The following is a 27,323-nucleotide window of genomic DNA, read 5'->3' as shown; positions in this document are numbered from 1 at the left end:
GATTTCAGAGCTTGCATTTTCTCTGTTTATCTTTGTTAAAAGGTAAGCACCACATTGATCTGCTAAAGCTGGGTTTGTTTTGTTTTGCTTCTTGCATATCTTAAGGCACAGATATCATAGTTAAAAGAAATAGTCTAGAGAAAAGCATGTTAATATTCATTTCCATTGCCGCTTAGAGATTGTGTTTTGGGCTTTCAACAGTGTGTTTACTGAGAAAATAGAGGGGTTAAGCATCTTTTCAGCAAATGAGGAGTTTTAAATTTTCTGTTTTAACTTTGAGCTGTTCCATATAGAATATGTATTTACTTACCCCAGTTACTAAAGTGGGAGCTAGTAGTTACAGGTTTCCCCCCCAAATATTTTAGAGTCTTGGGTAAAAAACAAACTGTACAGTTTCATCCTTTGTACATAAGTGTTCAGCAGACTTTCTTCCTTGAACAAGTCTCCTCTGGCTGAAGCTTTGAAGTTGGTTTAATAGCAGAAGCTATTTGCAGGGATGGCAATCCACTAACAGCTCAGTGAAAGAAGCAGTGTTTCTGGCCAGCATCCACAGAATTAAAATGGTGCAATCTACAAGCCATCATCTGAAATAAATGAGAGTGAAGTCATTGTATAACAGGATCAATGTTTCTTGCTTTTGAAAATGAAAATCTTATATTTCACCTCAGTTATGTTCCGTGTCTATTTGTGGAACAGCAAGACTCCAAGACAACAGCAAGCCACAAGTCAATGATGTATTCATTGATGTTTTTGCTCACAGTTGGTCTGTATGTGTCACTCTTGAGATCAAAGATGCTGTGCTTTCTTCCTCTCTTACTTAGTTTTGCTTCTTTGGTCTTGTGCCCCCTCCCCACTGCTTGCTGTGGGTAGAGTCCGTGCCCTATATCCTCCCCACACTGCATAATGCAGTGGGCTAGAGTGCTGGCATTGTGCGTGAGGAAATTGTGTTTCACAGTTTCCACTTGCCTAAGAAGACTGCTGAGTGGCCTTGGGCAAATTGTGTTACCTCTCAGTCTAAATAACCTTACTTGACTATTATTCTCAAAGGCTGATTTGGAGAAAGGAATGCAATAGAAATGTAACGTATAAAAAGAAATTGATTAAAAAAACCCAGGCACAGTTCAGTAAGAGCCGACATAGAACACCTAGTATCCTTTATAGCACTTGAAGAAGAAGAAGAAGAAGAGTTTTGGATTTGATATCCCGCTTTATCACTACCCGAAGGAGTCTCAAAGTGGCTAACATTCTCCTTTCCCTTCTTCCCCCACAACAAACACTCTGTGAGGTGAGTGGGGCTGAGAGACTTCAAAGAAGTGTGACTAGCCCAAGGTCACCCAGCAGCTGCAAGCCCTTCTTAAGTGGTTGTGTTATTATCTACTGTATTTAAAAATATTAGAGTACAAGCAAGTGGTGCTCTGCGACAAAATGTTGCTGCGTACTCCTGGTGTGTATGTGTCACCTGAGCCTAGGGAGGTTGGGGGAAAAAGTTAGCAGAAAAGATAGGAATCTTTGCTCTACCTTGGTTTTCTTTCTGAAGAAAAAAAATATTTGTTTTTAAGAGTTCTGGAACATTTCAAAGGACCAGCCCTCATGCAAGTCAATGGAACCTGAGGCTTATGTGTGCTTGATTTGGCCTAGGAAGAGGTCTGAGGGGGAGCAATTTAAATAAATTGACCTTTTTGCCCTCTGAAAGGTATGGGGGATTCTAAACTGGGAATCCCAACCAAACCCAGCCTCAGCATTGACAGGATTCTCACACCCACAATTTAGTATTGATTCATTCCATTTATAGACAGCTCTGTACTATGATTGCAAGGCAGGTTGCAATAAATCAATGAAACTATAAAATGCAAATCAGTACAAACAGCACTCAGTACAATACCAAAATAAATTAATAAATCCATAAAATTTGTAACTGATTATTTCAGCAGACCGCTCACGTCACCCAGCACAATCCAAACATCAGCATATCACAGATTTTCCTTGGTTTCCCAAAAAGGGACTTAGGAGGCCAACCAGAGTGCTGTCAGATGCAGTGCTGGGGGCTGCTGCTGAGATGGAAATCTGTGAAAATTGCCCTCCCCAGCCCCTTTTCCAGCTAAGAATGCAGGAGCCTCTGCTGCTATCAACTGATACATATGCTCTTTATGACTAATCTATAGGATAGATATAGAGCTGAGTTGGGGGTTGAGCTCCTGACCTTAAATGTCCTTTCGTGCTGTAGCTTGTAATAGACTCTTGTGTAAATCACAAAGGGGGGGAAAGGAATGAGTAAACTAATCCATAGTAATGTGGAGCAGAAGGAAACTAAAGTATAAATATGCAAACACTCCTTTTAATGCCACTTGTGATGCAAAGAAGTAAATAGGGATTTGAAATAATCTGATGCTATGGAGGCGCTCTGAGGTTTGAAGATGACCGAGGATGGGGATGGATGATGTGACTGACGCATTATAAATTTATACATCATTTAAAAATACATTTCATAAAAGGGAAAACATATTACTAGCTTTCAGTTAGTCTAATACTGTAGCAGATAAGTTTGGTATGTGAGCAGTGCTTTTTTTTCAGCCGGAGTGCAGTTCCGGCACCTCTCAGGTAGGCACCATTGCTACCAGTGCTCCCCCCGGTAAAATAATAATAATAATAGTAATAGTAATAATAATAGTAATAATAGTAATAAATGATTTCAAACTCTTCTTCATATTATACCTCCAGTTGTTGTTTTACTCTTTATAGTAATATTGTTGATGGAGTGGTTGTATTTTTATTTTGCTGTAAAGGTAGTTCAACTATACATACAATATTAAAGATTGTTGAGAACTTGCCTATAATGCACAGGTTGTAATATCCTATAATAGTCTCGATGCTAATGGAAGTGTGGTGTTAAATCAGCTTAGGTACAAAAGTTCGCAGATTCTAAGAATAACTGCTATTGTGGGTTGACTTTGTGTAAGAGTGTTTTCACATAGCTGGTCAACATTTTACGTTTAAGTTAATAATATATAATTTCTTTATGAAGCCACAGATTGCCTTGCACCTGTTGTTGAAGATGCAGAGGTTCATAACAAGACATACGGGACTGGAGATAAATTAATAATCAGCTGTCATGAAGGATTCCAGATCCGTTACCCTGATTTAGACAACATGGTTTCAGTGTGTCAAGACGATGGAACGTGGGATAATCTGCCCATTTGTCAAGGTTTAGTACACCAGAACATCCTCTTTTATAGACCTTACGCCTTGTCTCAGTGTAACTTGCCTATTTATCTTTCTTATTTCTTCTTTCTTTTACTGCTGAAAGAGATAATGGTTACCTATAGTTCTTAGTACAGTAATACAGTACCTTTTGCCAAATGATTTATTTATTTTTCAAAAAACATATTTGCATACCACTTGGTTTAGTACAAAGGTAGGGAACCTCAGCTCAGCACTCTGGCCACACTACCCAGTCTTCAGGACTCTGCCCAGGCCATGCTCAGTCCCTACCTCTCTCCCTACACACTGTACTGGGCATTCCTCAAATACTCTTGCCTGGCTGCAAGGTGTCCTTGAACTGTGGCAGTGTCTTCTGCTTGCCTGGATGGGAGAATGCAAGGAGCAAGGAGCGGGGAAGTGTGTGGATAGAAACCTCTGTCTTTTGAGTGGCTGAAATGTAGTTTTACTATACAAAGGAAAAAGTAACATCCATTACTTTGTCCATTTATGTCTCTGGCCACATCCACTTTTATGCTTAGCTGTCAACCTTTCCTTTTTCTTGCGAGGAATCCTATTCAGAATAAGGGAATTTCCCTTTAAAAAAGGGAAACGTTGACAGCTATGCTTTTATGTCTTGCACCAACCACAGGTGGGGAAAAGATTTTCTACTCCTGTTTTAGGATGACCCCTTGCACATCACCGCAGAAGATAAAATGCCCACCTAAAGAGTGGATGGAAGATGTTAGATTTGTATAAAGTTTGCATATGCCTACTGTACACTGAATAACTTTTCTGCATATATATTTAGAGAATAGTTCTAGCTACATTTTAGTTGCCCCTGTTGCTAGACAGGGAAAGCTTTATTTTCAGGTGTGGACTGCTTTATTTTAGGTTTTAAAAAAAGTTTCACATTTTACTTTTGGTGGAGTTATGCAGGGCCTATTATGCCTTCCTGCCATAAGTGAAAAGGAGCAGATATATTTTATTTTTAAAGCCTTGGAGAGCAGGTAAGGAAAAAGTAAGCCCTAAGGCATGCTCCCATTCTCTCCTTCAGTGTGAGGAAAGCAACCTCTTGTTCTTTTCTTAGAAGGGAGAGGTGTTTGTATTTTTGCTTATAAAATCTATTTATAGACCGCCTTTTCAGGCATAGCCCACTCAGGGCACTGTATGTATCATAAAAACACAATACAGTTTTAAAACATAGCTATATAATTAAAATGGCAACTGTACAAACTTTTTTAAACACAGTTCGATTAAAAATAAATAGCTGTGCAGGTTCTCGCTGCTAAAGAGCTATACTTCTTAAAGTAGCTTTCTATTTTAAAGACTTAAAATAAAGACTTAAAAGAGGGGGGAAAGTTGCCTGAAATAAACCCTCCTATAAATTTGAGAAGTTGAGGCAATCTCCATTTCCATGGGGAGAGCGCTCCATAAACTGGGGCAACCACAAATAAGGCCTTCTGTCCCATGGCACTGATCAAGGAAACAAAGATGAGCAAATATTCGTGCTTGGGAAAGACCCATTTGGGTGTAAGTCCTTCCAATAACTTGGTCCCCAATTGTTACTTTAGGTCAAAACCTACATTTTCAGTTGGTCCTGGAAAGACAAAGCTGGTGAAGAACAGGTTTTACATACTCTGATCACCAACATCAAGGTGGCAGCATTCCTTTGCAGTTAAGTTTCTGTACTTTAAATGTCCAGAAAAAGAAAGTTGCATATTTCTGAAGCGGCCTGCAAGAATGCCTTAGTGTCAGTTATAAGCATCTGCACAGTCAGGGTGGTGGTAAGAATATATTCCTGGTGTCTAGGAAAATTTTGTAGCTTAAGGAGGAGAGGCGGTTTCAGAGGTAAATCTGGAGCTTGTATCATGCTGTGGAATTGGATGCCAGTTCAGATAGATGACTGACATTCCCATCCATGTCCAGTTGGGATCTGTCATGCCCTGTTAGCTAAGGTTTCCAAGCAGGGCAAATTACAATAAATGGGCTACGCTTGGCTGAGGGGGCACAAATTGCACTACGACTAGATGCAAAATAATAGACAAAGCCATAGTGCCTTTTGACACTGTAAGCAAAGTTTAACCAAGTGTACTACTCAAAACAGATAATATACTGTTGTGTGTGTTTAATGGCAAAGTCACAAAAGTCACAGAATTAAGTACCTTTTTGGTATAGGGTTGTATTGGATTAATTTCTACTCTTAGTAGATCCACTGAAATGAATTGACTGAAGTTAGTTTTGTCTGTTAACTTCAATGGAAATACTTTGACTATGATGGTTAACACTGGGTGCAACCTATAAGTTCCTATTTGAAATATCCTCATTGGGGATCTTTTGTTGCCAGCTAAAAATATGTTGGTGTATGGCTGTAAGAGTACATTAAATTTATTATATTAAATGAAACTCAGAATAGGAGGCCCACAAAATGCACGTGGTGCTCATTGAGATCGTTTTACAAATTTTTGAGTCTGTTTTGATTGATGGAGAAAGTAAGAATAAAGTTTGCTGCCCACTACAAAGCTCTCCTTTCAAGCAGCATTCATTTGCTTGCCTAAATATTTTTGCAGCTAGTGGGTAACTGTGGAAGCTTCTTAGTGTGGACGTTCAGACCCATTGCAACTAGTTGGAACTAGCCAATATTCCTTTCTTAACTGCATGAATATATAAGATGCTGAGTACCACACCTTTGAAATGAAGAAGCAACTGTTTTGATAAGTATCGGTCTAAAAATGAAGGATTCCATGTGAAAAAGAATAATTATTAAACTAGAAACTGAAGGGGAGGGGCAGAATGTAGAAAAATACTGCCATTTTTAATTAATCCTATGCTGATTTTGCAGACGGTATACTGTAATTCGCTACAGCTGTATGCTAAACAAGTAGGACTAGTGATCTGGCGCATTGCGGGGTGAATCTGAGAGTCGAGTCAGATGAGCAGGAGTAACATTCGCTGTGGGGAGAGAAGGGAATATATATTTTAGCCTGATAGCTGTAATTGGGATGTTATAAAAATAAGCGTCTCATAATAAGATACCTCCTTCTTCTTAATTTGCAGGTTGCCTGAGGCCATTGGTTCTTCCTCATAGTTACATTAACATATCTGAGTTCGAGTCCTCCTTCCCAGTAGGAACTATGATATATTTTCAGTGCTTTCCTGGATATAAACTAGAGGGGACAGAGTTCCTTGAGTGCATGTATAACCTTATCTGGTCAGATAGCCCACCTAGGTGCCTTGATGTGGAAGGTAAAACATCTTATATCTTTTAAAAACATTTATTACTTGTCAGATAATATCTGGTATATTTTTTACTTCATTTAATGACTTTCCACTTCACCTTTCTCTAGAGCCAAACTTAGATGTTCTATTCACACAATTAACTATTATGTGGAAGGTTTTTTAAAAATAAATTGCAGGTGTTGGGGTGGGGGATCCAAAAGTGGGACCAGTCTGACATGGGAGGGGAAAAGCCCCTTAACCCTCTCCCTGCTGCTGCAGTGCCAATTCAGGTTGCCCCCCCCCCATGCCTTCTATTTGTATTGTGTAAAAAGCTTCCATTGGAGTGAATGAGAGTAATATGCTCTGTGCGTTCCATACCACATAACAATTATGGCCTGGCTCAGTCTGAAGAACTTTCCTGCAACTCATGACTTATTTTCATTCTGAAGTGGTACAATTGCAAGGGGACTGGACACCACTTGATTCTTCTGAATATGACCACCCCCACCCCCCGGTTAACTATCTTGAATGCATTTATTGTCTCTATTCCCACCCGCCCACCCGCATTTGTTCTCACCTGTTTTTTATCAAAATGTGTAAAATTGTGCACATGATCCTCTCACATTCTTTGCAGTGCCTCACTGAAAACATGCCCATGAGAACAGACTGTTTCTGCTTTTCCTCTATCCTATAATAATAATATTATAATAATAATTTATTATTTATACCCCGCCCATCTGGCTGGGCTTCCCCAGCCACTCTGGGCGGCTTCCAAAAAAATATATTAAAATACTGTAATACATCAAACATTAAAAGCTTCCCTAAACAGGGCTGCCTTCAGATGTCTTCTAAAAGTCTGGTAGTTGTTGTTCTCTTTGACATCTGGTGGGAGGGCATTCCACAGGGAGGGCGCCACTACCGAGAAGGCCCTCTGCCTGGTTCCCTTCAGTCTTTCCGCCAATTGGCATTTCTTGACAAGTCCAGCAAATATGAGTCCTTGTCTAAATAGTAATAACATTAATGTAGTTTATTCTGAGGTATGTTGGGCAAACAAATGCCCTGAAAATACACTGCTTTTTTTGAAATTTAAATGTGAATGTATAAAAAAGAATGCTTCCATTTAACCTTTGCTGAGAATATGTCCTCCTCAGTCATGGCATCTGAAATAGTACTCCTGGTTTCCAGGATCATTTCTCAAGCCTATTCCAAGAATTTGTAGTGCATTATCTAATTCCTAACTTTCCAGTACATAGGCCAATTTGGGGGGGTGGGGTGGAGATTGCATATCACTTCCAGTCATTCAACAATTTCATACATCTAAGTTTCTTCAAAACCCTGGATGAAACAGTATCTGATCCTGGTGAATTATTGCTTTTGGACCTATTGATTTGCTCTGAAACCTTTTTCTGCAGGAACTTCTATTAGTGATAGTGTTCAGCACAACTAACCAACTGAAAAGAATTGCCCTATATAGGTGCTTACTTTTGTGTGAAGATGGAGGGATCATGTTCATTGGCACAGTGTTGAACTGTATCACCTTCAGTCCGATAGAATGAGCATGACAGTCTTACAATGTAATATTTTGGCAATATGTCTTCAGTGTTGCTTTTCCTTGGTTTGTTGCCTTCAGTAGTCCAAAGCCCCCATTGATTCTCTGACATCTTTCCTTCCTCCTCTTTCATAACTTTTATTGGTTTTCAGAGAGTTTACAAAAAGCAAACAGTATAAACAACTCTGGAGTTCTACAGATAATGATAATACAAGTAGTAAAAAAAAACATGTCTTAAACATATGTATTGTCGAATAGAGAAATGAGTACCTGTGACTGATTTTCTGTGTCCCAATTGTCAAGCTACGCCAAAAGGAGATTTGAGCAAGCAAGGTGTGGAAATTAAAACTCTATTGATACTTCTTTCTAACTTATTACCCATGCAGTTTATTCTTGTTTGTAAACGTAATACTAAGTTACAGTTTAGTGTGCTGTACAAACAACACCTGTGAAATTTGTTCAGAGCCACTGCTTGGCTTCTAAAAACGAATAGTGTGTCTGTGATAGAGGGGTGGGGTTGTTATTTTCCTTTAGCCCCTGGCTCCAGAAATTACGTTTGTTATTTCCTTGTTATGTTCCTAAATATGGACAGATGGGGGAAAGTTACTTCCTGTGGTTAGTGGTGAGAAGGGAGGGTACAGGCAGCAGGTTTAAGTTGGAAGATGGATCAATTAAGGTTTTAATAACCAGGAAAAATTGTCTATCAAGAATGGTTTGGCAGAGGAACAAATATTCATGTGAACATGTAGATTTTCAACACTGGAGGCTTTTAAAAAAGGATAATTAGATGATCTGTCAGGAATGATTTGGATATAATTGGTATTGCTGAAGGTCAGGAAAATTGGTTTAGTTGGCCTTTACCGTGTCAATTTTTATCTTGATCTGTGCATTAACACTGGTGCAAATATTTATGGAATTACACCTTTATTGTATTGCTGCTTGTTGCTTGTATATACATACACAAATGCTCAGTATTAACAGATAAGTGCAAAGTATTTTGTGTGTAGAATAAAAACACCGGAGATAAGAAGAATTTTCAAAATCGGCCTAGTTTATGTAGGATTCTAGCTTACTCTATAATAACATGTTTGCAAGGTTTGTCTTTTTCTTCTTTTGGAGACAGTTTTTCGCATTTCAACTAGTAATAAACCTAAATAAAATAATACTGAGTTAGTGTCGCATGAATAAAATGAAATTATATTATCCATTTTTGAAGGCTGTCATATGTGTGCATATAAACACCCGATTTGGTTGCCCCCCCCCATCCACTCCATTATGGCATCCTGGAAAGCATATTACTGCTGAAATAATAGAACTGTTTTGAAATATGTCATACTGTAGTAAGTGTGCAAACACATTTTTCCTCCCTGTCTGTGGACATTGTAGGCTTGTATAGGCAGGGGGCAGAGGCTGCAAAGTGACTCCTTCCTGTTGCATATCCTAACAGCAGTTCTGTTCCCCCCCCCCCCTCTCCATTGCTGAATGTTTATAATGCTTGAAGCCATGCACACAATACAGTGCTAAGAGAACAAAATATTGGCTTGTTATCTGCGTCTCCTTTTTATGGCTTCTATTCCAGTTCGATAATAGGGTTGTCAAACTAAATCACTACTTTATTCCTATTGTCACCTGTGTGTTCAGTGTAGAAACCCCTTGGTACAGTTTCTAGTTAATCAAATCTCTAAGCATTTTTTTTTTAACCTGCATTTTCTTCCCCAAAGTGTTGCAATATATCTTTTGAAAAATGCATTTCCCCTCCTCTCTGGAGTATCAAATTGTGCTAAAGGGTTAGGCAATAAGAGAGAAGAGCTGGTTACTCCCTGAGGCCTGCCTTTTAATATTGAACTTACATTTTATGTAAGGATAAGCATGCTTGCTTTTTGTCATGGAGGGAGAGCTATATTACCGTTTTGTATCTTGGACCATATTGATTGATTGAGCACGAGGTCAGTGGATAAATCTTCTTTGCTTTATTCCCACTAAAGGTTTTGTACGTATGAAAACATGGGTAGGCAAACTAAGACCCAGGGCCCGGATCCAGTCCAATTGCGTGCGGTCTAGGAATCAGCGTGTTTTTACATGAATAAAATGTGTCCTTTTATTTAAAATGCCTCTCTGGGTTATTTGTGGGGCCTGCCTGGTGTTTTTACGTGAGTAGAATTTGTACTTTTATTTAAAATGCATCTCTGGGTTATTTGTGGGGCATAGGAATTCATTCTTTTTAAAAAATATAGGCCGCCCCCCCCCCCCATTAAGGTCTGAGGGAAAGTAGACTGGCCCCCTGCTCGAAAAAGTTAGCTGACCCCTGTATTAGAAGCTATACTATCAGTCATAGCTTCAAACTCAGCTAACACAGAGGAGATTTAACAGTCAATATTATACCATTTATAGTTACTTTTGAATGATACTCATGATTATTTCATTTTCCAGACTACTGCTGCTGCTGCTCCTGTTACTACTTTATTTATTGCCTTATACTATGGGATCTGAAGGCGATTTATATCATAGAACAGAAAATATAAGAATTGGTTCAATTAAATAAAACCACAAACTAAAAGTGATCATATATAAATCCAAAGCAATTTTAAACCTCCAACTGCCACTACAGACATTTGTATAATCAGCATTTTTTTAAAAAACAGCTGTTAAGAGAGCCATCAAGCCATGGAACATACAAATTAACAGTAGGTGGTGGTTGCCTGAATTCACTCAGTTTGGGGGTTATGATGGGGAGAGTGCCTGTCATAATCACCCACTTGGATAAATAATTGTTCTCAAGCTTCCTTCACCAACCTCATTTTACAGCTTTCTCTGTAGTTTTAGGTGTGTGGTCTGGTTTTTAATTGTATTAAATGTTGCAAATGCTAGCAGTAAATAAGGCACAAAATCTAGTCAGATTAGCCTTCTTCCAGTCAGAGGTTTGAGAGACTAATCTTGGTACTTTGAAATCTCTATGGAAAGCTGAAGGGGAAATGTCTACTGTCCTTATATAACTTGTCTGTCAACATTAGCAATAGATCCCCTAATCAACTTGGATGCGATATCTTTCCTTTCTATTTCCTTTCCCCTTCCTTTCCCATTCTTTGAGAGAAATAGTGAGCCCCATCTAGTCTATATTTCAACAGGGCTATGATTTTTCTCACATAAATGTTGACAACATTGCTGTAAAAGAATAGTTTAGTACTGTATCTTTTGCTGCAGGATGTTTGCTTATTTTTAGAAGATTGGATTAAGTTCCACTTTATTTGGTATCACTGGATAAATTACATTATTATTGTTTCAATGCCTACACAGGAATCTGCATTTCTTCTAGCTCCCAAAGCCTCAAAATTTTGGACTACTCTGCTGCTTACAAAGCCCATGGACGTAGAGAAACATAGATACCTAATTAAACAAAGTTATATGGCACGGAAAATTATTGTTACATGTCACCCCAGTCTCTATAGCAGGGTGAGATTCCAGGGAGTCCAGGAGCTTCCTCAGAGTTATAAATGATGTCCTTTGGACATTTCTGGGTCCAGAGGGTAAAAAGTCTGTCACCCACAAATTCACAACGGTATACAAGTGTAGCGACGAGTCCTCTCTCTCTCTCTCTCTCTCTCTCTCTGTGTGTGTAGGGGGTAGTGACATCACATTTAGACTTGGTAGAGGGGTAGAGATTACTGAATCTGCTTATCCATCTTGTTTATTCAGCTCACACATAGCCAGTACACACCCTTATACCTCTATTCAGTTGGTTAATACTTCGTCAAATAACAGAAAAGACCATGGCAGTAGTTTATATTTTGCTACTGTTATTATGTTTGTGCTAGAGGCAACTAAATATGGTAATGCAGTCATATCAATTCTTTAATTAGGGATGTTGTATTTCTTAGGACAGTCTGTGGAATGATATCTCTCTCCCACTCAGAGCATCAGTCTCGCATGCAAGGATGTTCCAACTCGCCTTGGCACACCTGAATGGGTATTCAGATGCAAATCTTGTACCCAGGTTGCTTGGAATATAAATTGAGATTTTAAATTTAGATTCCCATTTCATGGCTCTGGTAGCACTTTTTAATACAGAGATGTACAATTTTTTTCAAAAAAATTGTTCTGCTTTATTTCTTAATGAATAACAGCTTGCATGAATAACATTCTGCACTGCTTAGAAGGATAGAAAAGACTGATTAGAACACATTGTGACTTTGTATACAGTACTTACATTTTAAAAAATGAATCTTTTTTATTTTAGAGACAAATATATATTTAATTTTATTATGAAGCTCTGCTGCGTAAAGCTTTTTGTCCAGAAAACCATTATTTTAGATTATGATCAAAATATATCATTTGATGTTTTACATTTGTTATCCACTCCTGAGCATATTTGATTCAGTCTGACAGGTGTCAAGTACCACCATCAACAAAACTTAGTGTTTGATGAGGGACATTTTGCCACACCCATGCTGTGTACACACCTGTATGTACACACATATATACAAAGCACATGAATCATGGGAACTGTAGTTTACCCACCACACCACAGAGCTACAATTCCCAACACCCTTAACAAACTACAGTTCCCAAAAGTATTTGAGGAAGTCATGTGCTTTAAATATATAGTTTGTACACAGCCCCAATTCCATACATCATTTGAAATAACAAGGTTCATGTTTTGAACTCATGTTTTGATATGTATTAATGGAAATATCACAGCAATTAATAATTCCATACATTTTGCTCCATAACCTTAACCTTTGTCCTTTTATCATTGTGTTTTCTAAATCTGTAATATCCCATAGTGGACCTTGTTTTTAATCAATTATATGTAATGAATATTCTATGGCATCACAACAATTGAGAAAAATGCATTTGACAAGGTTTTGGTCATAGTGAGTGTGTTTGCACTATAATCTTGGAGGCAAAAGGATGGAACTTGATAAACCAGAATGAAGAATAAAATTCAGTATTAACTGCTGGATGCATCTGTCAGGAAGAAAGATTCCCTCTGTTTGGGATAATAGGTTAGGCAGGACTTATTTTGAAAAGCATTCTATAATTTCCAGAGTATTTTGAACAGCAGTTTTCCAGTGCATTGTAATACAGCAGCTAATCTGGATTTGAGAGGAATGTAATGCCTTTTTATTCAAAGGCTCTAAAACATTTTTGAAGGGTGATAACCCTGACGAAAGGAAGCAAAGGTTTAAGGAGCAAGGGCTCCTGTGCATTTCCTCCGCTAATAAAATAGATTATCTGGTTGGTTTTAAACCCATGCAGGTGGATCTCTTGGCGAACTTGAATTGCTTTTTCTGCTGCCATCTGCTTCTTTTGTACAGTGGAAAGATGCTTTTGGATCACAATGCCTGGTAAAATCAGAATGAAGACCAAAAGTGGCCCATTATCTCCTAGATACCTTCTCAAGAAGACAAAAAATATACATCCCTTTTTAATGAGTAATAGATTAGGCAAGTACCCTACAGTCTGTGGGACAGTAATATCAGTGGTGGTTTTTCCATAAGAACAACAAGGGCACTAGCTCACCAGCAGCAATCAGTCTCCCGCTTCCCTCCAGAGCAGGGGTCAGCAACCTTTTCCAGCCATGGGCTGATCCACCGTCCCTCAGACCATGTGGTGGGCTGGACTATATTTTTTGGGGGGAAATGAACAAATTCCTATGCCCCACAAATAACCCAGAAATGCATTTTAAATAAAAGCGCACATTCTACTCATGTAAAAACACGCTGATTCCTGGACCCTCCGTGGGCCAGATTGAGAAGGCGATTGGGCCGTATCTGGTCCACGGGCCTTAGGTTGCCTACCCCTGATCCAGAACTTAAACTCTCCCCTTCTTCCATGTCATGATCACTCTCCGCATGTCTTTCTGCTTTGGAGTCTCTGTTGCTTGACCTGGCACTGCCCCATTACTCTCCAGGGAAAGGGAAGGCTGTACTGTATTTCAGAAAAAATAGCATTGTTTCCTTGACGCTGGAAACACCGAGCCAGTCAGGATGATACGGTTATTTCCTGCAATTTGCATTCTTCTTCCAGACAGATTCCCACAACAGATCCACAGGAAGCTCTTAAAAAATATCTCCACCTATCTTACTCTGATTGTGGCCCAGGACTAATCATAAGAGGAGCCAATTGGGTCAGGCCCATTGATAAGTCCAGCATCCTGTTCTCACAGTGGCCAACCAGATGCCTGTAGGAAGCCCCACAAGCGGGACCCAAGCACAAGAGCACCCTTTTCTCCTGCGGTTTCCAGCAACTGGTATTCAGAACCACTGCTGCCTCTGACCAAATCAGAATTCATGCAGGATGCTTCAACCAATCACTGCTGCATTTTAGTTGTGAAACTGATAGCCAACACTCCACTTTGGAGAGGCAGGTGGTGCTGAATTCACTGGAAGCAGGAGCAGGGGGGAACCACGACAAGATCATGTTGGTTTCAGTGTTTCACTGCAAGACAGCACCTTCCTTTCTTGCAATGCAGCACAAAAAAGTCCCCAGCACCACCTTTTAGCCAATTTCTGCCACCTCCCAGCCCTTTGTCTTGCACTTCCTTCCCCCTTTCATCCCTTAAAAGCTGCTGCTGCTTTCCCTCCCCTTCCTCAACCTCTTTCTCACCACCACTTAAACTACTCTGTCCAGTGTGTTCTGCCTACCACTGGCGCCACCTGCTGTAAGCTGTCCTGTCCTTTCTCCCACCTGCCCTAGCAGGCAGCAGCTTTCAATGTACAGTGGTTGTTGTTGTTGTTTAGTCGTTTAGTCGTATCCGACTCTTCGTGACCCCATGGACCAGAACACGCCAGGCACTCCTGTCTTCCACTGCCTCCCGCCGTTTGGTCAAACTCATGCTGGTAGCTTCGAGAACACTATCCAACCATCTCGTCCTCTGTCGTCCCCTTCTTCTTGTGCCCTCCATCTTTCCCAACATCACGGTCTTTTCCAGGGAGTCTTCTCTTCTCATGAGGTGGCCAAAGTATTGGAGTCTCAACTTCAGGATCTGTCCTTCCAGTGAGCACTCAGGGCTGATTTCCTTAAGAATGGATACGTTTGATCTTCTTGCAGTCCATGGGACTCTCAAGAGTCTCCTCCAGCACCATAATTCAAAAGCATCAATTCTTCGGCAATCAGCCTTCTTTATGGTCCAGCTCTCACTTCCATACATCACTACTGGGAAAACCATGGCTTTAACTATACGGACCTTTGTTGGTAAACCCGAGGTACCACTGTATAATAATAAACGCTACTAATGAGCTCTGGATTTTTGCAGGTTATGTAGCCAAAACAGGGCTAGGTTTGTAGAAGTTGAAAAATGCTTATGAATACAGCCTAAGGGGGCAGCCCCCTCCCCCCGCTGCAAAAAAACAACAACAAAGGACCTCAGCCCAATGGAGGATTCACTCCCCAAGGAAGCAGTGATGGCCACAAATTTAGATGGTTTAAAAGGCTCAGACCAACTCATGGAAGATAGAGCTATCAACAGCTGTATTCTATCTCCACTAGGAATCATGGGAGGGCTTACCGCTGTGGCAATAGGATGCTTGTCTAGAAGGACCATTGGCCCAGTCCAGTAGGCTCATCTTGCATTCTTGTGACTGAGCATGCTCAGTGTTACACAATACAAAGTGTCAGGGTGAATCAGAAGACTCAAGTGAGGGTGGAAATATAAGTATTATGAAAGAAAGCATAGCTGACTGGAGCTCTGGGCAGAAGCACTCTGCACAGCAGGCCCCACTTCATTTGGTTAGGCTAGAAGTTTTGTAATGCACAGGACTACCTCAAAGGCATCGCCTAACCGGCTCTTTCTATTCTGAATTAATAGTCTGCAAAAGATTGGTCTTAACGCTAATAATGTTGAATGAAGCAGTAATGTTTTTAGTGGCTTTGACAGATGATGGCTCAGTCTTCTAGCATTATTGATGTACAGCGTATTGGAAAGAGAATTGGGAATATTACGGGCTGTTTGATGTCCAGCACCTGCTTGGATTTAAAAAGGTTTAGTCATAGAATTGCTCACTTGCTTGACTTCTTTTGAAAAGGCCTGTGCGAGCCTGCAGGTTATCAATTAAAATATCAATATCTCAATTTGTGAGCTTAAATATAACAATGCGTTTCTTAGTGCACACACAGATTCTTTGGAAAGCAAGAGACTGAATTTGCCTGCATTAGCATAAAATTCATTACTGAGTGAATGGAAAGCCTTTATTCCCATGGGTGTAACTACAATAAGAACGTGGGTGTAACTACAATAAGAACGAAGTACAATTTGAATCAAGGATAACTTGGTTATTTCAAACCTGCTCCATTATTCTTTCATCTGTGGCCCACGTCCTTACTTGAGGGTGGGGGGAGAGCAGCAGGCAAGAGGTTGTTGTTGTTGTTGTTTAAATAATAATAGAGAAATAGCATTTGCCGTACCTGTTTAAAATGTATATATTGTTATTTGTGTCTGTTTCCAATGCATTCTAGGTCCAAAATACACACATATCCTCTTTTCTCCAAAAGATAACAACACGCTAGCTAACATAATTGTTACTTTTCGTTACCACAGATAGAGAGTATTGTTCTTTCCACTGTAGTGTGTGCCTTGTGTGTTCTCTTGTAGTCTTCTGAAGACATTTGGCTCAATAGCTGATCTGTGCTAGTAGGACTTCATTGGGAGGTGATTGTGGGAGCTCATCCCTGCACACTGCTGTTCTGTGATCAAAAACTGGAAATGGAAATTCCTAATAGACAAACGAGCCTGTGTGGCATTGTTCATTTTACTTCCACTCTATTGTTTTTGGTTCCTTAATATTGTTGTTGTTGTTTTTTAAGTTGTTTTCTTTAAAAAAAGATTTTCTTGCGTTACAAAACAAAAAAATAAGGAGAAGTATGTTTAGTGTCTTCACTTTCAATTCATGGAGTCTTTTTCACAGTTTGGTGGATGCATTGGGCCTTTCTGAATGTCAGAAGAGGCAGCAGGTGGCATTGCTGCAGGCTTGAAATTTTGCTTCTTTAAAGTAGTTAATCTCTCTGGTGGAAAATCTTTTCATGTTGCTTGGCGTTGGATCACTGCTCTGTATTGACACATCTCTGACAGCCTGTTATCTATGCCAGACCCTTGCAAATCAACACTATTGCAAAGATGTTTAGATAGAGAAGTAGAGAAATGGCTAGGGACAGCAGGTAATAGAGTGTCCCCTAATCAGCTAAGATTATTCTTGTCAGAGAGGCTTGCTCGTTGAGAGAGCTTATCAGCAGTTTCTTTCCCTTGGTTCCTTCCCATTTAGAGCAGTTGTTTTAAGCCAAACAAGGAAAGCGTTTCAGACCTTCCTAATGAATCATCTTGCATTCCCTTAGGTTGAGTCCAGCTTGGAAAAGATGTAGAATATTGCTTTCTGTGTGAATTATGTGCTCTAGTTTCCAGATATTATAATTTATAAAGCTTTGCCTAGTGAAAATGCAAACAAAGCCATGTCTCCAGGGCATGCAGAATAGAAAGTGTTGCACATTACAATCAGGCTCTTCTGAAGGTTCGTTTAATGTCTTGTTGTGCTTTTTTGGGTAGGTGGGGTAGGGAATTACTTTTGAAATACATTATTCATGTAAGTAGATGCATAGGGAGAAGTTACTGAATTGTGATTTCTGTGGGAAATCTACTGTTGTGAATTGATGCGTGCATTATTTATATCTATGCAGTAGGTCTTTACTGCATAATAGCGGCATGAAATCCAAACACAGCAGCCTGTGGAAGGAAGCAGTGAACAAATTTGCTCTTTCCTGGAAAGGAGCCGAGCCTGACCCTTTTTAGGTAACCCAAATCTATCTCCAGTGCACTAGGCACCTGCTGCTGTTTAATAATAAATTAATATTCTGCAAGTTCAGCTATTGAAATGAAAATGCTAGGAGCAGGAATTCAGCATGCAGAGCTTGTGACACAAAGAGTGCCATCATACACTTACTTGAGAGTAAGTCCTTTTGGAACTTATCTGAAGGGGGTTGTTCTGTTAACTATTTTGGCTTGAGGTAGCGGATTTGCTTTCTAGTCTCTAAAGATCCATTACACAAATGATGCTAAGACCAAAAAAGTTCTTTTGAGTCTGTGTATATGGTTAATACAGCATATAACATTGGCAACAGATGATTCTTAAATTGTAAAAGGAAGGGCGCCAGGGCTGAATTCAGCCCATTAGTTTTATCCTCTTGCCTGGAAGCCCTAATCTAAGTGAGCGTGGTTGTGGTTACCTTTTATTTAGCAATGAGTAAATGGAGAGTTTCTGGAGTCTGTGTGGATACGGTATGGAGCTAAATTATCCAGCGCTTTCTAAACAGCTGCAAAACTGCTCCTAATGTTGCATGTACAACTATATTTAGTAAAAATACTATGAATTCAAATAATTATATCTGTAAAATAGGAATACCAGTTACCTGCCTTACTTGATGTGTTAGTGAATGTTTATATAATACTGTGCACACCAAAATGCCAATTTAGACACCTGTTGCTTGCTTCTTTTCTTTGTAAAACAACCCTCATAAAATAAATGAAATGCTGGTGGTGAAATATAAAACTGTTGATGTTTCTTTTCATATGTACCTTTTTGGTCAGTCCTTAACATCTGTTGCAGGTGTATAGTACAATTCATTGAAAGGTTTCCTTAACAAATCAGAAATCAGTGGGATGAGTATTTTGCTGTGTACTTCATTGATTTAATCAATTTCAGTGAGTTTTACATATGCCGACCTTGTGCTGGATTGCACTCAGCATTCATCCCTTCCTGATGGTATTAGGAAATGCTTCTGTATTCTGAACTTTTCTTTCTTTATGAGGTTCCAAGGAAGCATTTAATGTTTGGTGTATGTATATCTGCACCACAGACAAATAGCAAGTTCCAGTAGAGATGGAAACATTTATCGATTGAATTACTATTCCCCTTCCTCCACCTGAAATTATTATTTGTGTACTTGTAGCTTTCTATAGTCTTTAAGAGCTGGAGGTGATAAACCTCTGTCGCCTGAACTACGTTAGAGATGTCAAGGCTGAATTTTGAATGCCTAGGTAGTCCTCTTCTATTAAAAAACAACAACCCTCATTTTATTTACTTACTTATTTATGAAAATATTTATAGACTGCCCACTCGTATAAATTTTCAAGCTTGTGCCAAGCCATATACATAGGTGCAATAAAGCACAAGATACCACAAAATCATTTCAAAATAATCATTATAATGACTGGGAGAATAGAGGTAGAAATTGCTTTGTAGTCTGCTGGGTTGTGTCTTGTTAGTTTTATTGCCTTGGTATGAAAATTATAATTGCCATTGCACAGGGCTCAGACTTGTAGTTTGCTAATATATTGGTTTGTAAATGGCATAAATAAAGGGATGTGCACAAGCTTGTTTGTGTATTGAGATTGCATGCAATCAGATGTCAAGGATATAAGCAATTATCTTACTTTTAAAAGACATCTGAAGGCAGCCCTGTTTAGGGAAGTTTTTAATGTTTAATGCTGTACTGTGTTTTTAATATTCGGTTGGGAGCTGTCCAGAGTGGCTGGGGAAACCCAGCCAGATGGGCGGGGTATAAATTCTGATTCTGATTCTGATTATCATCCAACATTGCATTCAGTTTATATTTATTGATGTTGGTCATGCAATGTTGTATCTCACTCATCCTCACATATGTTTGTTCTTTTTGTGTCCAAGTTTGTCCACTACCTCCTATGGTGACTCATGGAGATTACATTTGCCACCCGCGGCCTTGCGAGCATTACAACCATGGGACTGTGGTTGAGTTCTATTGTGATCCTGGCTACACTCTCACCAACGATTACAAATATATCACCTGCCAGTATGGAGAATGGTTTCCGTCATATCAAGTATACTGTGTCAAAACAGGTAATAAACAATAACTTGAGAACCTGACTTGTACATGAAAGTTTAGACCAGGGTAGTCAACCTTTTTATACCTACCGCCCACTAATGCATCTTTCTTGATGGTAAAATTTCCTTACCTCCCACCAGTGCTCGATGGAAGGAGGATTCAGCTTGTGCCGTAGAACCCCCTACCACCCACCTAGAATCCTGAAACGGCCACTAGTGGGCGGTAGTGACCAGGTTGACAACCCCTGGTTTAGATAGTAAACATTCAGGCAAATAGAAGTGGAAAGGTGGGGTCCCCCATTTAACAGTGCACAGTCTTACCAATGTAACATTTTTTTTGGCTTTGGTTGTTATATTGATGAGTTTATATGCAGATAATTTTTAAAGGACATATTATATATACACAGTACTCCAGGTGTGGTCTGACCAAGGCAGAATAGAACACAACTGTTACTTCCCTTGATTGGCACACTATACTTCTATTGATGCAACCCAGATTAGCATTGCCATTTTTTTTTGCTCTTGCATCACACTGTTGACTCATGTTAAGCTGGTGGTATACTAAGACCCCTAGATCCTTTCCACATGTTCCACTGGCAATCCAAGTGTCCCCCATCTTATATGGGCTGGTTCTTCCTGCGTGAATGTAGAACCTGACATTTATCACTATTGAAATTCATTTTGTTAGTTTGGGCCCAGTTCTCCAATCTCTTAAGGTCATATTGAATCCCGATTCTGTTTTCTGAGGCATTAGTTACCCCTCCCAGTTTTGTGTCATCTGCATGATTGTAAATTATTTGGGCCCTGATCTTTTATGGCTCTAATGAAAAGTAAGTATTAAACCATTATTACCTAACATGACACTTCTTCATTATCGTTTGTGCCACAGAACAAACTTGGCCAAATACACAGGAAACTCTCCTGACAACATGGAAGATTGTGGCATTCACTGCTACCAGTGTTCTTCTGGTGCTTCTGTTAGTTATCCTTGCCAGAATGTTCCAGACCAAATTTAAGGCACGCTTTCTTCCAAGGTTAGTAACGCTTTTCTCATGTTCTCCTTCTTCCCCTTCTCCCAGTATTTAATCACTATATTTTTAATTGCGAACCACTTTCTTATATGTACCATCAAGGGTGGTAAACAAAAGCCCTGAATGAACAAGCAAATCAATAATGTCCTTTCAACCCTCTTATCTAAAACTAGGGTGGCTGCCAGCGGTGGCTCCCTGTTTGTGGAATGCTCTCCCCAGGGAAATTCTCCTGGCACCATCATTATGTATCTGTAGGCAAAAACCTTCATCTATAACCAGGCCTTTGGCCTTTAACTATCTGTGACCTTTTAGAAGTGGGTGGGATGTTTTTAAAGTATTTCTCTTTCCTCTTGGTTTTAATGTATTCATGTGGGATTTATTGTCTATTTGTTTAGTTGCAGGTCGCTTTGGGTTGCCCTGGGCAAAATAAAGCAACTGACAAATTTAATAAAAGTAAATAAAGTTGCTATTCGCAATTGATGTGTCTGTCGCCTTAATGCACAATACAGATGCAGTATACCATGAAAGTTAGCTGAGATTTTCTCACTGCCAACCCTGGATTTCCCAGCCTAACTTGTGATTCTGGGAATCTTAATGTAGGCTGATGTTCACAGTGCAGAATGAGGAATAAGAGAGTTCCTTATCTTTGCCACCCAGCTGCTTGCTTTCCTTCTCCCACCTCTTCCCCGGTTTGCTGGAGCTATTTAGCTTATTGTGACAAATTGCACATGGCTATCGGTCTGAACAGATACCTTGGCATATTTGAAGTAAATATTAATGATGCATTGCCTCAATTTCAGGTTATTAAAAACTTTCTAAGTGGTGAACCTCGTATGTTGCTGGAAGATGATATTCTGCCATTCACACTCTCTCACATACACACTTCACACACCCTCTTTCTCTCCTTCCAATATAGAGGAGCTCAGGAGAATTGCAGCAGTGGCCCCGACTTCGTGGTGGTGGACGGTGTTCCTGTGATGCTACCTTCCTACGATGAAGCTGTGAGCAGTGGATTGAATGCCTTGGCACCTGGTTGTGTGTCCCCTGCTGGCCAGGGGTATGTTTTACAGGCTGATGATCAGAACCCTCCAGCTTATCCGGGGCCAGATGACTTGGGCAGGTTGCCAGCGGAATTTGATACCTGTGACAGCATTTCAGGCTCTTCGGAACTTCTTCAAAGTTTGTACACATCTTCTGTGTGTCAAGTGGGAGCACATCCTATCTCAGAGAGAACTGATGCTATCAATAGCACCACCGGGGAAGTAGCATCAACCAGCCCAAGCATTGACATTGCAGATGGTAATTTTGATTTTTGAACATTATGTGAGCTTGTTTTAGTGTCAGAGGTTTATTTTTTCCATATGAAGAAGCCATGAGATTGTGCTTTGGAGAAGGAACCTAACTGCATATTGGGTCTTTCTTTCTGTTCCAGCCTATATCTCTTTTGCTTCTGACTTTAAAAAAAAAAAAAAAAAACACCACAACAACAGCAGCAGAAAATTCTTTACAACTCAAAGTTTCACCACCACCTTGCATCAGATTCTACCAAGGATTTGTGCCTAAAAATTCCTTTATGGCAGGAGAGGGTTAACGTGTTCCCCACTGCAAACGACTGAACATTTGCTGGAGGTCAGCTTAGCTAGTTTTCTTGGGCACATGGCACATCTTTAAAAACATGTGGAGTTATAGTCTGGGCCTGGAGTATGAGAGTAGCCAAAAATGCCCTGTTTCATCAGCCTATGCGCTAGTTCTTTTTTTCTTGGTGTTTCTTTTTTTTTTTTTTTTTAGTAATGAGCGCACACACTACATTACAGTAAAATTCAACATAGTATCTACCTAGTCTTTTGTTATTCTGTCAGAAAGTCCAATCCAATTACCTTGTTGTAATATTGATTTTTCTCAACATCCAGCTGTGTATTTCAATGAGCTATGTATAGTTTGCTGTGGTTTGTGTAATGCTCAAAATCAGAGTCAGTGGCAAACTGGTGTTAGCGGCAGATTTTCATGGTCACCTACTCTAATGAAGACATACGCTAAGTCATCTTTTATGATGAGAGCAAATAATGATAGTAATAATAATAATTTCATTATGTATACCTCGCCCATCTGGCTGGGTTTCCCCAGCTAGTAAGATCACACTTAGGATGCAACATTATTGAATAGGTTCCACAGCCAATGTGATTTTTGGCTATCTTTAAAATTTGGCTTGCTGAAGGTTTCATGGTCTCTTATTCCTCTTATTCCTCTGCACATTCATGAAACATACTAATTAAATGACTCCAAATTAGTCATGAATGTGTGCCAGGCTTCAAGCACACAAGCTGAATGGGGGTGGGGAATTGAAACATCATTTAATTCTCATTCTGAGAACTAGCCTGGCCTAAGAAAGAATAATCAGAGGACTACTTCACTGCACAGCCACCTGCAAAGTGCTTTGAACAATTAGCCTGATTTGTATGCGGCCACTTAGCATACTTTGTAATTGCACCAGGTCGCTATGTAGTAAAGTAAAAGAAGAAAATGGGTTGTCTGACTCAGTGCATAAAGTGCCTTAACCTCTTAGCAACAGTGGCCCTGTTAATGGCATGTTATAGCAAAATAACATTTCAGGTCCTCCCTTCACAGAGTTCACTATTAAAACCCAATTAACTCTTTCTTTTATTTTCTAGAAATTCCATTGATGGATGAAGACCCTTAATCTGCACAAATCTTGATCATTACCTGCTCACACCTCTTGGGGGGGAGGAGGGCGTAAAAGAATCATGCACATATGTATACAAACATACCTATATATCTATATAAATCTCTATATAAAGACTGACTAAATATTGGGGGAGGGCGTTTTCGGTTTTTATAAATCTTCCACATTATGATGTCACCAGATTTTTTTGTGCACATATCTTAATCAACTTTGGGGGTTGAGAGCATCAGCTATTCAACGGCAGCTTTGCAAAAATGAATCCTGAGGATTTGATGAGACTAGTCACTGCAAAAGAACTATAGATTTATGGAATAGTGATGAGTGTATCTGCATCGCAGGAAGTCTTAACTGCTCTTTAGAAACACCAGTGAAAGTGGTTTGTGGCACAGGTACAAACTGCCTAAAGAAAGCATGTCAGATAATGTAAATTTTGCTTTAATGAAGCTGCTAAATATTTATGATGGACCACAATTTACAAAGGAATCCTAATTTATGGGGTGCGGGGAAATAAACAGTGTTGAAATTAAAATTGGGAAAAGGTCATTCCTGAATGGTCTGTTTTAACCATGCTTGTAGAGAGAAACTCTTGTGGTGATGTCATTTAAAGAGGCGGCTGCAGCAACAAAGCACCTGAGTTCAAGAAAGAACTTATTCTGGGTAAACGTATAATAAAAGGAAAGAAGAGGCTTGAGTCATGATCTAAAGGTTTTGTTTTTTGTTTAAAAAGAAAGATCTAAAATAGAAGTATTTATGAAACATCATCACAATTGCATTGCATTTGACTTGTTTTTTCTCATGAATGTTCCAAGTTCTAAACAAAAGTAGCAAAGCCACACTTAGGCAAATGTTGAAATAGTAGTGTCTCGCATCCATGTTTAATGAGGCCACTGAGAAACAAGAGGAAGGCAATGGTATTGGTTGAACCCCAACTCAAAGAGGAAGTCTCTGCTTAAATAGGTCAGTGAGGAATGAGCATGCTCAGTGGCATCTAATCGTGGGATGTTGAATGTCTGCTGAAAAAGGAAAAGAGGAAACTGGTGAGGTGGGTGGGAGGGAGGTTAATTGGCCTGTTCGAGCTACTTACAAGGAGGAACATCCTGGAGGAAGACCAGGCTGGCTCTGTTGTGAGATATCAGTATTACTAGTTACTAGTGCTTTCACACCTAAGCTGAGGTTTGTACTAAGAACTTTATAGAGCTATACTACACATGGTATGATCAGGAACGGTTATAGTTCAGTGACAGAGCACATTTTCTGCATGCAGAAAGAAGGGTTGGGAAAGACTGAAACTGGAGCTAGGTGGATCAGTTGTCTGATTTGGTATAAGACAGATTCCTATTTTTCTTCCTTTTTTTCATTAACACAAAATGCCAGACTGTATACAGTGGTACCTCGGTCTACGAACAGCTCTGTTAATGAACTATTTGGTGAACAAACTCTGCAAAACCGGAAGTAGGTGTTCCGGTTAGCGAACTTTGCCCTGGAAGCCGAACGGAATCAGAACGGTGGAAGGACACCAGTGGTGGGAGGCCTCGGTAGGGAAAGTGCGCCTCGGTTTAAGAACGGACTTCCGGAACAAATTAAGTTTGTAAACCGAGGTACCACTGTATCTGGAATTTTCTTCAACTTCTTCCTCACTCCCAATCCAGATCACAACTGTGTCGATTAACCTTTTTCTTTTGTTCCATGGTCTTGATTGTTGTTGCTGTTGTTTTGACACAAAAGGGAAGCATGGATATCATTTCAGGGAGGGAAAGGGCAGATTTCTCCTCCCCACTCAATACATCTAAGCTGTTACTTCAGCTACTGTTAAATCCAACTGATTTATGCTTCCACATGCTCAAGTATTTGAAGATATGTACAAAAATTATCTTCCATAATACAATGGCATTCATTTTACTTATTTAAAATATCCCTTAACCACACTTCTTCAAAAGATTCTAGCGATGGAATGCAAAAGTGTGACTAATTCACACAGCACTGCAACATAAATACAGCTTAAAATGAACAAACACATGGAACAAAATGCAACCCCGCCCCCCCCAAAAATAGGTTTTTGCTCTGGATTTTCTGCTGTCTAAAATGCTTGTGCAGATAGGAAGATATTTGCATGGTGCACCTGTATCTTGACCTGTGACAATAACAATTTGTATATATCTAGACAAACAGTTAAATAAGACAATTTTGGATGCTTCCAAAATGTGTGCACTTTTTACTTCTCTAGTGTATGTAATTTCTGAGAAGAATTTTCTCGATAGCTTGATACTGGTTGGTTTAGGAAACAATACCTTTTCCCAACCACACAAGCATTGCAGATTACAAATGCTATTGACATATTAGCTACATCTTGCCATTATATAGCCTCACGATAAAGCACAGAGAAAATGCAACTAGGTTGCTTTTAGATTTTAAATCATGACTTTAAAAAAAAGTCCAGGAGGAGTACCACCTTTACTACCAATCCAGGCATATATGGTTCATTTTTCTATAGTAGAAGAAAGAGCTCGTTGTAAAAGCTCTTAAAGACCCTGAACCACTTCTTATTTTCAGTCTTAAGTGTATAATCATCCACATACACAATGAAAATGCTCTGAAGAGTCCACTTGTGTAGGTATGCAGTGATAAAAAAGATGAATACTATAGGGAAATGGGAAGGAGGGATTCTTTAGGTTGGCAGTGCATCTATTGTGCCTTATATTTTTATTTTACGGCTCATGATAATGAAAATAAGTAATGCTTGAAATAAAGCAAAGCATCATGGAAATGTATTTGCAAGCAGGGGTATTTGAGTCAATTGCAATTGTCTGAAAGCAATGGCTGCTCAAGAACCATGCACTGAACAGTGTAAACAGCCTTGGGAAACTGTCATGTAACAAAACAGCATGTATTTTTGTCGTTGTTCTACAGCTGAGTAGTATCCAAATATTCCCAGAGTTTGTAGTGGGACTTAGAGAAAAGTGTTGCTGTAATGTATCAAAAATCTTCCGTTTATTTTGCCTTCATTTCTTTTGATTTTGAGGAATGTTGGAGAGTCCCATTTCAGGTGGATAATTCATAAGCATTGCTCCCAATTAATGGGGCCATCCCTCTCCTGCACTACATCATGAACTCTTGCTATATCCATCCCCACTTGGTCCTCTATTGCTGGTCCTGAGGCTAAGGAAAGTTCAGCACTTAAGCCCCACCTCCTAATTATAACTAGAAAAATCCAAAAGATATGGTATAAATTCAAGTAAATGTATTTGCAGCGGCATTTCTTCCATGGAAGTTTTTGGCTCTGCTCAACTCTCCGTCCAATCCTATACATGTTTAATCAGGAGTAAATCCTGCTGAGTTTAATGAGAATTAACTCCCAGTAAGGGACGTGGGTGGTGCTGTGGGTTAAACCACAGAGCCTAGGGCTTGCCGATCAGAAGGTCGGCAGTTCGAATCCTCACGACGGGGTGAGCTCCCATTGTTCGGTCCCTGCTCCTGCCAACCTAGCAGTTCGAAAGCACATCAAAGTGCAAGTAGATAAATAGGTACCGCTCTGGTGGGAAGGTAAACGGCGTTTCCGTGCACTGCTCTGGTTCACCAGAAGCGGCTTAGTCATGCTGGCCACATGACCCAGAAGCTGTACGCCGGCTCCCTTGGCCAATAAAGTGAGATGAGCGCCGCAACCCCAGAGTCGGTCACGACTGGACCTAATGGTCAGGGGTCCCTTTACCTTTTTAAGGGAGTTTACAAATCTGATCTTGGACATTTTAGATAAAATATTTTCTTAAATGTGGCAACAACAGTTT

General features: G+C 39.7%; 1 protein-coding gene across 3 annotated transcripts in view; it reads left to right on the top strand.

Annotated features, from left to right (window-relative positions):
- SUSD4 (sushi domain containing 4) overlaps positions 1-25,579 on the top strand; it is a 78,454-nt gene extending 52,875 nt beyond the window's left edge. Inside the window, exons 4-9 of one of the 3 annotated variants that reach the window (XM_083434508.1) lie at positions 3,023-3,202; positions 6,253-6,441; positions 19,633-19,824; positions 20,699-20,843; positions 21,757-22,139; positions 23,510-25,579. In XM_083434508.1, the coding sequence (XP_083290634.1) occupies positions 3,023-3,202; positions 6,253-6,441; positions 19,633-19,824; positions 20,699-20,843; positions 21,757-22,139; positions 23,510-23,538 (1,118 nt within the window). In that variant the 3' untranslated portion in view covers positions 23,539-25,579. The remainder of the gene's footprint in view (positions 1-3,022; positions 3,203-6,252; positions 6,442-19,632; positions 19,825-20,698; positions 20,844-21,756; positions 22,140-23,509) is intronic. The other 2 variants (XM_083434509.1, XM_083434510.1) reach the window with 2 other exon arrangements.
- Positions 25,580-27,323: the final 1,744 nt, after the last annotated feature.

The sequence above is a fragment of the Podarcis tiliguerta genome (assembly GCF_965153285.1).
Source record: "Podarcis tiliguerta genome assembly, chromosome: 3".
NCBI lineage: Eukaryota > Metazoa > Chordata > Lepidosauria > Squamata > Lacertidae > Podarcis > Podarcis tiliguerta.
This window is presented reverse-complemented; position numbering and strand designations above follow the sequence as displayed.